The 14,102-nt window shown below is 41.3% G+C and overlaps 1 protein-coding gene across 1 annotated transcript in view; it reads left to right on the top strand.

Annotated features, from left to right (window-relative positions):
• The window catches only part of PIK3CG (phosphatidylinositol-4,5-bisphosphate 3-kinase catalytic subunit gamma), a 33,919-nt gene extending 20,127 nt beyond the window's left edge, over positions 1–13,792 (top strand). The window contains exon 11 of the mRNA XM_065883669.1: positions 12,565–13,792. Coding sequence (XP_065739741.1) covers positions 12,565–12,843 — 279 coding nt within the window. The 3' untranslated portion in view covers positions 12,844–13,792. The remainder of the gene's footprint in view (positions 1–12,564) is intronic.
• The last annotated feature ends 310 nt before the right edge of the window (positions 13,793–14,102 follow it).

Raw genomic sequence — 14,102 nt, 5'->3', positions numbered from 1 at the left:
TTTGAAACGTCCCTGAACAATTATAGAACACACTCACATGCAAATACATTGATATCACTGGCAAATGAAATTTGGCTTCTCATTTACTTTTATGTAAGAACGTGGGGTTTTTTTTCCTCAATTTTAAAAGTAGCAAATGCTTCCTTAAAAAAAAAAAAAAAGCCAGCAAAGTATTAAAAATATCAGGATATAAAACACCCACTATCCCAACTTCCAAAAATAACACTGTCAACATTTTAGTGGTTTTCCTTCATTCTGTAAATATCTGGTCTTTTACCTAAATAAGCTCTTTCATCAGTGGTATCACTGTAGCTTTAAATGTTTCAAACTCTGTACTTCTCACTTGTTGTTTTGATTAGGAAAGGAATGTAGAGGGGACATCATAATTGGAAAAACTCTGAATCTGAGTTTGAATCTGACTTCTAATCCCATTTCAACCACTATCACCTTAAAAACCAAATTAATCAGAATTTGGTTAAAAACTGAACTTAAACAGCAGACACAATGTTACTCCCTTACTTTAAACCATTTAGTGGCTTCTTATCTCGTTTTGAATCATATCTGAACATCTAAGCTCACCCTACAAGCCCCTGCTCCCTCTAGCCTCTCCCCATGGCACCAGCCTTCCTTCTCTCACTGGGTCAGGGCGGCCTTCCTCTGCACCTGCCCCCAGTCCGGGCCTCCTCCCTGGAACGCCCTTCACTGCCCCCTGCCCAAATGTCATCCCTCAGAGCCCTCTCCTAGATGAGGCCCCTCATGTTGTCCCGGCCACAGCGCGCCGCGTGTCGCCTTCGGAGCATCCATCACAGCAGGTGGTTCTCGGCACCATCTGCTGCTTGTCTCTCCCTTCCCAGAGGCAGCTCTGGGCAGCAGGGCCATGTCTGACCTGCATCCCGCACGTGGGTCCTAAGACCGAGGATGCCCTCAGTAGGCACTAGTCGGTAGAGGAGCAATTCCTGCCCCGGGGAGGAGATGAACGAGACTAGAGAGCCCCTCTGGTTTCTTCCTTCCGCACAATACATCGTATTCTGTGACTTTATGAAGTGGTAACTCACGCACAGATTGACAAGCTGCCATTGCATGGCTGTTAGTTAATAAGCCTTCAAGATGCGGTTAAATACCACACATCCAGAGAGGAAGTAAGTCTAATTATGAAATCTAATGTTTTGGTAAATAATACAGACCTGTGTCACCTGGTGCCTAGTCATATTTGTGTGGCGATTTCCTTCGTGACATAAACATTACTTTCTTTTCCCCAGTCAGAGCAGTAGTCATGCCGATGGGACACTCAGGATAAACCTATAGTGTACATTCAACATAGGACAGTTTGCAAGGAGTGTGAAACTTGGCCTTGTAGAAGCAAGCAAGCATTTTGAAGATGTTCTTTGCACACAGTAGGAACTGAGCAAATATGTGTTGTCGGATGGAGCTGAAGAAATCAGGGGAGTCAAGTAACCTCTTCGCATGCACAGCTCTGCACAGTAGGCGGCGATGAGCGTATTTAAAAGGCACTTGCCCTTAGATGTCACTCTTTTCTTTTTTTTTTGGTAGTCTTTCAGTTTTTTGGGTTTTTTAAAATTTTTTATTTTTACATCTTTATTGGAGTATAATTGCTTTACAATGGTGTGTTACTTTCTGCTTCACAAAAAAGTGAATCAGTTATACATATACATGTTCCCATATCTCTTCCTGCTTGCGTCTCCCTCCCTCCCACCCCTCCAGGTGGTCACAAAGCACCAAGCTGATCTCCCTGTGCTATGCGGCTGCTTCCCACTAGCTATCTACCTTACGTTTGGTACTGTATATATTTCCATGCCTCTCTCTCATTTTGTCACAGCTTACCTTTCCACCTCCACATATCCTCAAGTCCATTCTCTAGTAGGTCTGTGTCTTTATTCCTGTCTTACACCAAGGTTCTTCATGACATTTTTTTTCTTAAATTCCATACATATGTGTTAGCATACGGTATTTGTCTTTCTCCTTCTGACTTACTTCACTCTGTATGACAGACTCTAGGTCTATCCACCTCATTAAAAAAAGCTCAATTTCGTTTCTTTTTATGGCTGAGTAATAGTCCATTGTATATATGTGCCACATCTTCTTTATCCATTTATCCGATGATGGACACTTAGGTTGCTTCCATCTCCTGGCTATTGTAAATTGAGCTGCAATGAACATTTTGGTACATGACGCTTTTTGAATTATGGTTTTCTCAGGATATATGCCCAGTAGTGGGATTGCTGGGTCATATGGTAGTTCTATTTGTAGTTTTTTAAGGAACCTCCATACTGTTCTCCATAGTGGCTGTACCAATTCACATTCCCACCAGCAGTGCAAGAGTGCTCCCTTTTCTCCACACCCTCTCCAGCATTTATTGTTTCTAGATTTTTTGATGATGGCCATTCTGACTGGTGTGAGATGATATCTCATTGTAGTTTTGATTTGCATTTCTCTAATGATTAATGATGTTGAGCATTTTTTCATGTGTTTGTTGGCAGTCTGTATATCTTCTTTGGAGAAATGTCTATTTAGGTTTTCTGCCCATTTTTGGATTGGGTTGTTTGTTTTTTTGTTACTGAGCTGCATGAACTGCTTGTAAGTTTTGGAGATTAATCCTTTGTCAGTTGCTTCATTTGCAAATATTTTCTCCCATTCTGAGGGCTGTCTTTTGGCCTTTTGGTTTCTTTAGCTGTGCAAAAGCTTTGAAGTTTCATTATGTCCCATTTGCTTATTTTTGTTTTTATTTCCATTTCTCTAGGAGGTGGGTCAAAAAGGATCTTGCTGTGATTTATGTCATAGAGTGTTCTGCCTATGTTTTCCTCTAATAGTTTGATAGTTTCTGGCCTTACATTTAGGTCTTTAATCCATTTTGAACTTATTTTTGTGTATGGTGTTAGGGAGTGAGCTAATCTCATACTTTTAAATGTAGCTGTCCAGTTTTCCCAGCACCACTTATTGAAGAGGCTGTCCTTTCTCCACTGTACATTCCTGCCTCCTTTATCAAAGATAAGGTGGCCATATGTGCGTGGGTTTATCTCTGGGCTTTCTATCCTGTTCCATTGATCTATCTTTCTGTTTTTGTGCCAGTACCATACTGTCTTGATTACTGTAGCTTTGTAGTATAGTCTGAAGTCAGGGAGCCTGATTCCTCCAGCTCCGTTTTTCGTTCTCAAGATTGCTTTGGCTATTCGGGGTCTTTTGTGTTTCCATACAAATTGTGAAATTTTTTGTTCTACTTCTGTGAAAAATGCCAGTGGTAATTTGATAGGGATTGCATTGAATCTGTAGATTGCTTTGGGTAGTAGAGTCATTTTCACAATGTTGATTCTTCCAATCCAAGAACATGGTATATCTCTCCATCTGTTTGTATCATCTTTAATTTCTTTCATCAGTGTCTTATAATTTTCTGCATACAGGTCTTTTGTCTCCTTAGGTAGGTTTATTCCTAGATATTTTATACTTTTCGTTGCAATGGTAAATGGGAGTGATTTCTTCATTTCACTTTCAGATTTTTCATCATTAGTGTATAGGAATGCCAGAGATTTCTGTGCATTAATTTTGTATCCTGCTACTTTACCAAATTCATTGATTAGCTCTAGTAGCTCTCTGGTAGCATCTTTAGGATTCTCTATGTATAGTATCATGTCATCTGCAAACAGTGACAGCTTTACTTCTTCTTTTCCAATTTGGATTCCTTTTATTTCCTTTTCTTCGCTGATGGCTGTGGTTAAAACTTCCAAAACTATGTTGAATAAGAGTGGTGAGAGTGGGCAACCTTGTCTTGTTCCTGATCTTAGTGGAAATGCTTTCAGTTTTTCACCATTGAGGACAATGTTGGCTGTGGGTTTGTCATATATGGCCTTTATTATGTTGAGGAAAGTTCCCTCTATGCCTACTTTTGCAGGGTTTTTATCATAAATGGGTGTTGAATTTTGTCAGAAGCTTTTTCTGCACCTACTGAGATGATCATATGGTTTTTCTCATTCAATCTGTTAATATGGTGTATCACATTGATTGATTTGCGTATATTGAAGAATCCTTGCATTCCTGGAATGAACCCCACTTGATCATGGTGTATGATCCTTTTAATGTGCTGTTGGATTCTGTTTGCTAGTATTTTGTTGAGGATTTTTGCATCTATGTTCATCAGTGACGTCACTCTTAAGAAGGGTTTGATAGAAGTCTGGAGCCCCTACACGGTGTTGCTTTAATCTAGGAGGCCAGTTGCATCAGCCCCAGCCGGGTCACCACCATGGGCAGGGTTGTCCCCAAGCCAGGACGTCCCCAGGCCCCTCATCCAGCAGGCTTAGCCCCGCCCCCAGTCTCTACACAGAGTCCTGGCTCAGGTTCCGACGAACCTACCCTCAGAGTCCATCTCTGCAGTGGTCTCGCTCTCACCTCAGATGCCAGGCTGTTGTAACTACTTCTGCCTCAGTTCCTCCTATTAACCTATTAACCCTGCCTGTTAACCTGCCCCTAGGCCTGAGGCCCTGCTGCCTCCTGCTGTTCGCCTTGCTGGAGACTCCCGTGCTCTCCCTAACCCAGACACAGGGATCGGGGGGCCACGGAGACTTTACCTCTGACACTCTTCTGTGGTACTCCCCAGTCCTAGGCTCTGACTGCCCTTACTCGCCTGCACGTGTACATACCTCCAACTGCCTGTACCTGGCGCCTGGCTGGCTGGGCTTTCTCAGCCTCCTGCCCCATCCTGTTTGAGCCACCAGGCCCTGTTTGTCCCTATCCAACACGGCACACCCAATTCAACACACGACTACCTCAGAGGTAGTCGACATGAGCCCAGGAAAGGCTCATGTCTTTACAGTTGAATTCCCTTCAGATATGACTGTTCCCTAATTCACCCTGATTTTTTTTTTTTTTTTCTTGAGGCACGCGGGCCTCTCACTGCTGTGGCCTCTCCCGCTGCGAAGCACAGGCTCCGGATGCACAGGCTCCGGACGCACAGGCTCAGTGGCCATGGCTCACGGGCCCAGCCGCTCCGCGGCATGTGGGATCCTCCCAGACTGGGGCACGAACCCATGTCCCCTGCATCCCAACCACTGCACCACCAGGGAAGCCCTTCACCCTGATTTTAAAGCAATGAATCTTGCCCCACATTGACCTTGACTTCGGCACATGAAGCATTCATTCGTCGTGCATTTGCAGATTATCTACGGTGTGGCAGGCACACTGCTGGGCCCAGGTGACGCGAGCAGGGGCGTGGCCCCAGAGCTCAGCCGAAGGGATGCGCACATAGCTCTATAGTGCAGATTTCACCAACGGTTTGCGGAGGGAGCAGTGATTCCTGTCCTGGAAGGTAGAAGAGGGCCGTGGAGTGAAGGGAATGTTTTTATCGGGGGCCTTAAGGTCCGAGTTCATCTTCATTTTTCCTGGCAGATGCAGGAAGTCAGAAAGAAGAACATGAGCGAGGGCATGACGTTAGGATTTAGTATCAGTATTTTAGGAACAAAGAGTACAGTCGTCCAGAATGGATGGAACCTAGGTATACGTGGGCGTGTGGAGTGGAATTTGAGGCGAGAAGGGAAATTTGGATCCAATTTGAAGCAGTGCATGGGCTGCATTAGGGGGTAGAGAGCCAAGCAAAAAAGTCACTTGGAGCTCAAATGATTAATCACAAATTAATGTAATAAAGGCCTATTATAAGTCAACAGGGAGATGAGTTTGTTGAATTGTTCCTAATATATTGAGTTGTTAAAGGATTTGCATCCTCTTGGGATTTACATCCTGGCCCACTAATGAGGTCGAGCTCAGCCTCCTGTATTCCAGTACTGAAGACTCCAGTACTTCCTCCTCTCTCCACACTCCCCATCAGAAGATGCCTTCAGAGAAGTGTCCGCATCAGCCATGGGTAGAAGCTTGCATATGTCGGCGTGATTTCTCTGCCAGATGCAGACTTGCGTGGGCTTGTAGAATTGTTAGGACTTAGATAAGCTTGCCAAATTTTATCACTTTTCTGGAAAAGATATGAGCACAAGACTGGAAATGTGGCCTTGGACTGGATTTGTGCATTAATCCACCAGCATGCGGTGTCACTCGGTTCCTAAGATTAGACCCCTGTTACTTTTAAACATTTATCGAGATTAACCTTCTAACTGGCATCCTTCTCACAGTGTTTAGTTTCTCTTAGAGAATTGTTTTGTCTTGTAACAGAATATTATCGAGGACATTATTCACCACGTTACAAAGTGTACTTTTTATAAAGATCCTCTTGCAAAAGTTCTATCAGGTCTTAGAAAAGTTGTGTTTCTCCTAAACAAATAGATTTTTTAAATCTTCTGAACATTGGATGAAGTAACTGATTCGATTTCCCTTTTGGTTGAAGATACATTTGAAGGCCACCCTTAGCAAGAATATAGGATTTGTGATGTATAGCTTTAGTCTCTTTTCCAAACCCGTTGTGGATCCCTTTGCTTTTTCTACCCACTTCTGATTAATGTTACTGTGACTTTTTTTTTTTTTTTTTTTTTTTTTTTTTTTTTTTTGCGGTACGCGGGCCTCTCACTGTTGTGGCCCCTCCCGTTGCGGAGCACAGGCTCCGGACGCGCAGGCTCAGCAGCCATGGCTCACGGGCCCAGCCGCTCCGCGGCATGTGGGATCCTCGCGGACCGGGGCACGAACGCGCGTCCCCCGCATCGGCAGGCGGACTCTCAACCACTGCGCCACCAGGGAAGCCCTGTTACTGTGACTTTTGTGTATCCAAATATTGCACCTTCAACCCTTTCTGGAACAAGGCACAAATAAACACACACACATACATACAGTCTGTTTAGAATAGTTGACTAAAGTAGAACCGTTTAATTGTACCCTTAGGTTTCTAATGAGCTTCTAGCTAAATACTCGAGAAGATGGCAGTACAGCCCTTCCCCCTGGTAGACAGAGCTAGTCTGGGAATCATTTCTAAGTCCTTAAAGATGGCAATCCTAAGTCAAACTCCACAAATGCACGTCCAAGTGTCGGACACACTCTTCTTTCAGATTTACCAGATTCCAGCATTACTAGGTCCTAATCATTAACCTTCTCTGTTTTGCCAAAATAACTTCTAAAGGCATTGCTTAGCCAACTCATTGATTTTTATTAAAAAAATGAAATTCTCTTTGATAAATCTTATTTTTTTCTCCCCTGTCTCTGAGGAAGGAGACGGGGAGAAAAACTAATAGGAATAGTAATGTGGCAGACAGAGGCTGCATTATTATTTAGGAAACGGAGGTGGGTGAGGACATTTCTTCTCATTGATGAGTATATGTGAGTGTTGTCTCTCCCTCCTCTCAGCCTGGATTCTTTTTCTGGAGTTTCTGTTTTATGGCCCTGAGGTTACTTCCTCATTTTTGTAGCTGTGTACAGTAATATTTCACTTCCACTTTGTTTCTAGATGAGAATGGAGGCGTTTGGTTTTAAGAAAAAGTAGGACTATTCCACCTGACCTTGGACTGTCTAAAGCAGCCACAGTTCATTGGTGGTTAAAAAAATTAATAGACTATGCATAGAAAGGACTTTGTTTTCAGTATAGTAAACTGATAAGTTGGGACAGTGAACGAATCAAGTCAAAGTGTAGACCCTGAAATGGTAATAGTTTCCTTTGTTCTTAAGACTTAGGAGAGGGGTAGCTCCGTAAAAAGCAACCTTTCCTTTGGTACTGGTTGCTGTAATTAAGGCATTTGAATCAACTCTGAAATAAAGAGCAGATTGCCTACTATATAGGCTCAATCTACTTATTAGCTACTAATGGGTAGTGGTCCAGCCAATGACAGTAACAATATTACACTGTTCCCCACATTCACACTAGTTAACAAGTATCTTAAACCAAGTCCTGGACATCAGGTTCTTCCTTTCCCCCTTCTTCTCTGCTCCATACTACAGAGCCTCAACCGGCAGCTGAGAAGGACAGGATGAGGTTGCATGTGGTCAGTGGCCGGCAGCCGCGGCAGAAGGGAAAATTCTGTTGCTACAGCCAGTAACTTCTGTGTTCTGTGCTTCCCCCCGAGCTCCCCAAGCCATATCCCCACAGCCCCTCAAACCACAGGCCTCTGCTGAGACAGAACAGTCAGGAAGCTCAGACAGACCCTATGGCTGAGTCCAAGGGCAGAAATGAAACCCCTGGGGCTTGAGCAGGCAGAGCAAGGGCCCACCTGGGCCCCTCCTAGAAAGAGAACCATCTGCTATGTAGCCAGTGTGCTATATGCTTCCACCATCCCCCTCACCTCCTGGGGCCAGCGTCAAGACACCCCCTCCATTGACTCCGGTGGGAGTGGGGCTCATCTCCATCCTGCCCTGGCCCAGCCCACCCCTAGGTCTCTGCTGTCTGAGGGGACTTTTTGGACAGGTGGTCTAGATGGCAAGGTGACCTCCTCAGTGATGAGAAGTGTGTGACTTCTTACACTGTCAACAATAATAGCCAACCCTTTACATAGCACTTGAATCTCACCACAATCCCGTGACACGGGTACTGCTGTTATTATTCTGATTCTAAGATGAGGAAACCAAGGTCCAGAGAGGTTAAGTAACTTCTCTGATGACAAACAGCTTGTCGATAATAAAGCCACGAGTTGAGTCCAGGCAGTGAGGTGTGACTGTGTGCTTTTAACCCCTGCTCCACACACCTTTAAGCAAAAGATAATTAAGTCTGTACCACGTCTCTAAGTCTGCACCGCCGAACAGAATTTACACAGTGTGTCTGACCAGTATGGAGCGTGTGGTTAAATTTGGAGGTGAAATTTCGTTCTCATAGAAGTGACCCTTGGGTGTGAAAATTAGAATTAACCGAATAAATTCAAGCCAGCAGAAATTCTTTATATAGGAGAGGTGGCCTTGGAGAACAACAGGACAGCTTCTTCCCTTTCATATGTCTCTCTGTGGCTACAGCGATCGGTGAATCGGTGCATTGCCACTTGAATATTTACTGAGCACCCATGGATTGGTGTTATAATGACTTGACCCCAGATTAATTTTCCTCCTCAAAATGTTCTTGTTAAAGAGTTTGACCACACAGTGGGCTCAGACAGCAGGGGATCTGCCTGGAGCCCCCAGTGTACAGAAGGCTAGAAAATAATTAAAAATCAGAATGTCCTCTAATTCAAAATCAAAAGGCATCCCCATATCTGCCCTTGTGAAAATTGTGCGAGTTGGCCAATTAATGAGACTGTTGCCTGGGGTGAAGTCTGCCCCTAGCCTGTGTAATTGCCAAGAAATGAGAGAGACCTCAGTGGGTCCCAGAGATGAGCAAAAGAAAATGATTTCCGGACGTAAGTGGAATCATTAAGAATGCAAGAGCGCTAATGCACCACAGCCGCTTCCAGGGCGCAAGAGTTGCCTGGACCAAGGCAGGAACAGCCCAAATGGTGCTGGGTCTCCTGCTCTGTGGTAAGTAAGCAGGGAGGAGATACAGAGTTCATCTCCCCTCCAGGTAGGGAAGGGAGAGGACTAACATTTACTGAATGCTCCTCATGTATCACCCTCTATGTTGAGCATTTTATATATATTGTCTGACTTAAAAAATGCCAGAATAGTCCATGGGTTTTTGTACCTGGACAGGGTGATGCGTACACAATCCAGTCTTGACATACAGAATGACACAGGCCTGACCCCCACTATCATTGGGGTTACCCTGCCACGTGCAGGTGACACAGACAAGATCATCTAAAAGCAAAATCACTATTAAAATTTTGACCGGTAAACTTATATTCTTTATTCCTATGTAAGTATTTTGTGTCCGTTTACCAAAATGGGATTGTACTGCATGTGGTGTTTCATACCTGCTTTTTAAAACTCACTTTTACATGCTTATTAAATACTCTTCTACAGGATAATTCTAGTAGTTACAGAGCTATGTAGATACTTTCATAAACCCTTTTTATCGATCTCCGAGTGTAGGATATTTAAGTTGCTTTCAAGTTTCCACAATGTTAAACAATGTTCTAATGAACATTCTTGAAGATAAATCACTGCAAAATTATCTAAATTTTTTAAAGGTAAATTCCTAGCCTGGAAATTGCTGGGTGAAAGGATTCTGACATTTTTTATGTCAAGTTTATTGAAGCATAATTCAGAGAGAACGGAATTCAGCCTTTTCAGGTGTACAGTGCCTTGAATTTTGACAAAGTTATGTAACCACCACCACAATTAAGTTATATAACATTTATAAGTATTTTAAAGCTTTTGATGCATGTTGTCAGTCGTCTGCTAGGAAAAGTATACCATCTACCAGCTAGTCCCATCTACCATCAGGCTATGAAAGGTGAACATTAGAGATTATCCTTAAACATTTAAAAAAAAAAAAAAGATTTTCCAATTTGGTATGTGAATGTTTCCATCTCATGTTCAGTTACATTTATTTGATTACTAATGAGGTTGCATATTTTTTCATATGTTTGTTATCTGGTTTTATGTCTTATAGTATGATATACTATATCTTTGGCCTACATTTCTAGCCCACTGTTTATCTCTTTCTTACTGCTTTGTAAGAGCTATCGGGGGCTAGGGATGAAGAAGTGATCTGTCATGTTGCAAATATGTTTTCTGTTGTCATTTGCCTCTTTTAATATTGTTTATAGCTTTTTTTTCTCAAAAATTTGAAGTTTCCGTAATCTCTCTATCTTTTCCTTATGGATTCCACCTTGGAAATCAGCTTCAGAAAGTCCTTCCTTTCTCATTCCATGATTATTTAAATATTTTCCCTTCTTCCATTTAAATGTTTAATTCTTTTGGAATTTATTTTGGTATATCACATGGGAGAAACTTTATTTTCCCCCCAAATTATGAGCCAGTTGTACCACCCCTGTTGATGAAATAATCTTTTCCCCCACTAATCTGAGTCACCTTTATTATATATTTAATATGTACTTAGATATGTCTCTGAACTTTCCATTGTGTTCCACAAAATTTCTTATCTTTTTTGGAGAAGAATAGGTACTATATCACACAGCTTTAAATATTGTCGTTTTATAATGTGCTTTAATATCTAGGATGGCAAGCACTGTTTTTCGTTACTATACTTTTTCAGAATGTTCTCTCAGGCCCTAATTATCCCAGATGAACTTAAAAACATATCTGGGTTTAAATATCCAATTGGAATTTTTATTCAATTTCATTATATTTATAGATTAATCTGAGAAAAATTTTTATCTTTATAATAGTTTTATCACTGAGGAACATGCCATGTCACTCAACATGTTCAAGTTTTCTTTTACTTACTTCAGTAAATGTTTACAGTTTTTAAAAAATGGGTTCTGCATGTTTTGTGTATCTCAGGAATTTATGTTTCTCAGGTGTTTATCTCAGGAATCATGGGGGTTTTGTTACCGTTATTCACAGCATCCTTCTTTTTACTTTCTAACTGGTGGCTCCTACTTATAGCATTCTATTTATTAATTTTATAAAAAGCTAGTTTAATAAAAACTAGTTACAATAGTACTTTAATTTTCTTCCCCTTCAGTGTTCCTAGAAGACAATGGTTATTTGTAAACACTGATGATTTCACCTTCGCTTTTCTGATCTTATACATTTCTTTTTCCCAGACTCATTATTCAGAATGATTGTGACTGGTAATTTCAGATCATTCTTCACATCGTTTCATTTTTGTCACATGTTAAACTACATGTTACTTTTATAAAAATCAAAAGTGTGTTTTTATCCAGTACCTTATGATGAACTACTCTTGCAAGTTTCTGATAAACCCTAGTTGCCTATGGAGTGTTATTCTCTTAACATTTTACTCAGTATTTTATTTGAAATATTTAAACCTGTAATCATTCATTTCAGTTTTCTTTAATATGCCATCTTCGCCAAATTATGATATTAAGGTTGGACTATTCTGATTTTGTAAAATTGGGAACCTTGCAACTTTCTCTTCATGTTGGAACAATTTAATTGGCATGAGCACGCCTGTTGCTTCAGAAGTGGGCTTAACTCACCTGTCACCTACTCCAAGGCTTTTAGAGAAGGCACCCGCCATAGCATTGTTGAAAGCCCTCTCTCACTCAGTATTCAGAACTTATTTTAAATTTCCAAAGGTCATTCAACAATTTTGAGAGTCAGACAATGAAAAACTAATTCATCTGTTTTCTTAGTATAGGACACATTGGAAAATAAAGATGAAAACTACCTAAATCTCAAACACCACATTTCCATCCCTTCTTTGGATTCTGTTAGCTCTTGGCAAACATTATTTACGCTTACATAAAGTTATGTGACGCCTGGCTGGTGTTCAAAAACTGACTCATTCCTGTTCAGGGACTACAGAAATTTCCACCCTCATTTGCCTAGAAAAGAGATGGAAGTAAAAAGAGTAAGAAATAAGATGAAACTTACTGTATCAGTTAGTTTTCCTTGAGCACACCCTGGGTGTGTGCAACCAAACTACATTTCTTCAGAGATTATAAAAGCAGTCTGTGTTCTCAAGTTTTTCCTCTGAGGCAGGGGACCTGCCTTGCTTGTGATGATTTCCTCGCAGGGACAGGATAATGTCATGTAAATTGCAAAACAGGCTACTGGTCTTCAGCCTACTTCGATGCCATAACAACAGTTAACAGCGTTTTCTTTCCCTTTATCCAGGATGTCTGCGTCAAGGCTTACCTAGCCCTTCGTCATCACACAAACCTACTCATCATCCTCTTCTCCATGATGTTGATGACAGGAATGCCCCAGTTAACCAGCAAAGAAGATATCGAATACATTCGGGACGCCCTGACAGTGGGGAAGAGCGAGGAGGATGCTAAAAAGTATTTTCTAGATCAGATTGAAGTTTGCAGAGACAAAGGATGGACTGTGCAGTTCAACTGGTTCCTACATCTTGTTCTTGGCATCAAACAAGGGGAGAAACATTCTGCCTAATACTGTGGGCTAGAATTTAAAAGCTTTAGATCTGTACGGCGGTCATCAAACTTGATTTAAAATGTCCTAGGACATTATGAAAGCTGCCACTTGAGAAATATAGCTCTTTCTCTAGCTGAACTCTTCACTGGAGAAAAATATTGGCACGTCTGATTGTTTAGGTGATGTTCAATTTCAGCCTTATTTGCTGGTTTGTTTTTTTCTCATTTGTCTCCATGATGTTGGAGAACATTCTAAGTTTAAACAGCCTAATTCCCCCCTCATCGTGGCTGATGTTTTGACTAACATACTATTGAGTACTTCTGGAGATTCTTTAGAGTAATTGGCAACATCTCTTTTCATCTGGGCTTCTTCTCAATTTGGGTCATCCTTGTGTTTCTCAAACACTTTTCAGAAGAAAAAAATATGATCATTGTAACCTTTGTCTCATTCCGTAAACGACACTTCCGAACAGCCCCTCCCTGGCTGCAAATGTTAGTGATGTGCTAAAAGTAAGCAAAGCGAGCTAGTCTTTTCAGGGTCTTTTGTAGTTAGGTTCTCTTACCACTGAGACTCACAAACACAAAATGGAACATCTGAACCTTTGTGCCCTGGCCCTTCTCCGCTGGTCTGGTTCCAGGGTTAAGAAGAGCAAAATTTGTCTCAACTCTGCCCACAGGGCAAACTCTCAAGTGCAATTATGATAGCCTTCTCAGCATAGAAACAGGAAATAACTAAAGGGACTCGTTTGGGGCCTTTATATTTCCCCCCCACACTGCCTCTCTTCTTCTTCACTTTCCACATTCTCACAGCTCTTTATGCAGAGTTGTGAAACCTTCAAGAATACCTTTACCCTAGAACTCAAAATTAGCTGAAAAGAATTTCTCCTCTAGGGATACTAGAATTTTAGGTACTTATTTGTAAAGATGTTTGCTGGAGTTTTTAAAAAGTACATTATTAAAGGAGACATTCCTGAAATTATGGATGTTTCCAAATGCCTTCATTTCAAATTTTGGTCTCAGCAGTTTTTTCTTTCTTTTTTAATGGAAGAAGATATTTAATACCTAAAACAGTTCTCCAAGTTAGGAAGAACACTACTTGCCCTATGCATCTTGCAGTTTAAAGGACTTTTACACTCCAACACATTCTTCACATTTTCTAAAAATAATTCAAATGTCTTCTTCAAAAACTATTTTCATCTCTTAAATATTTTCTATTTATTGGAAGTGTTAACAGAGAAAGATCATTAAATTATTTATAAAATACCTTAAAATGACCTA

Source organism: Phocoena phocoena, chromosome 9 (assembly GCF_963924675.1).
Source record: "Phocoena phocoena chromosome 9, mPhoPho1.1, whole genome shotgun sequence".
Lineage (NCBI taxonomy): Eukaryota > Metazoa > Chordata > Mammalia > Artiodactyla > Phocoenidae > Phocoena > Phocoena phocoena.
This window is presented reverse-complemented; position numbering and strand designations above follow the sequence as displayed.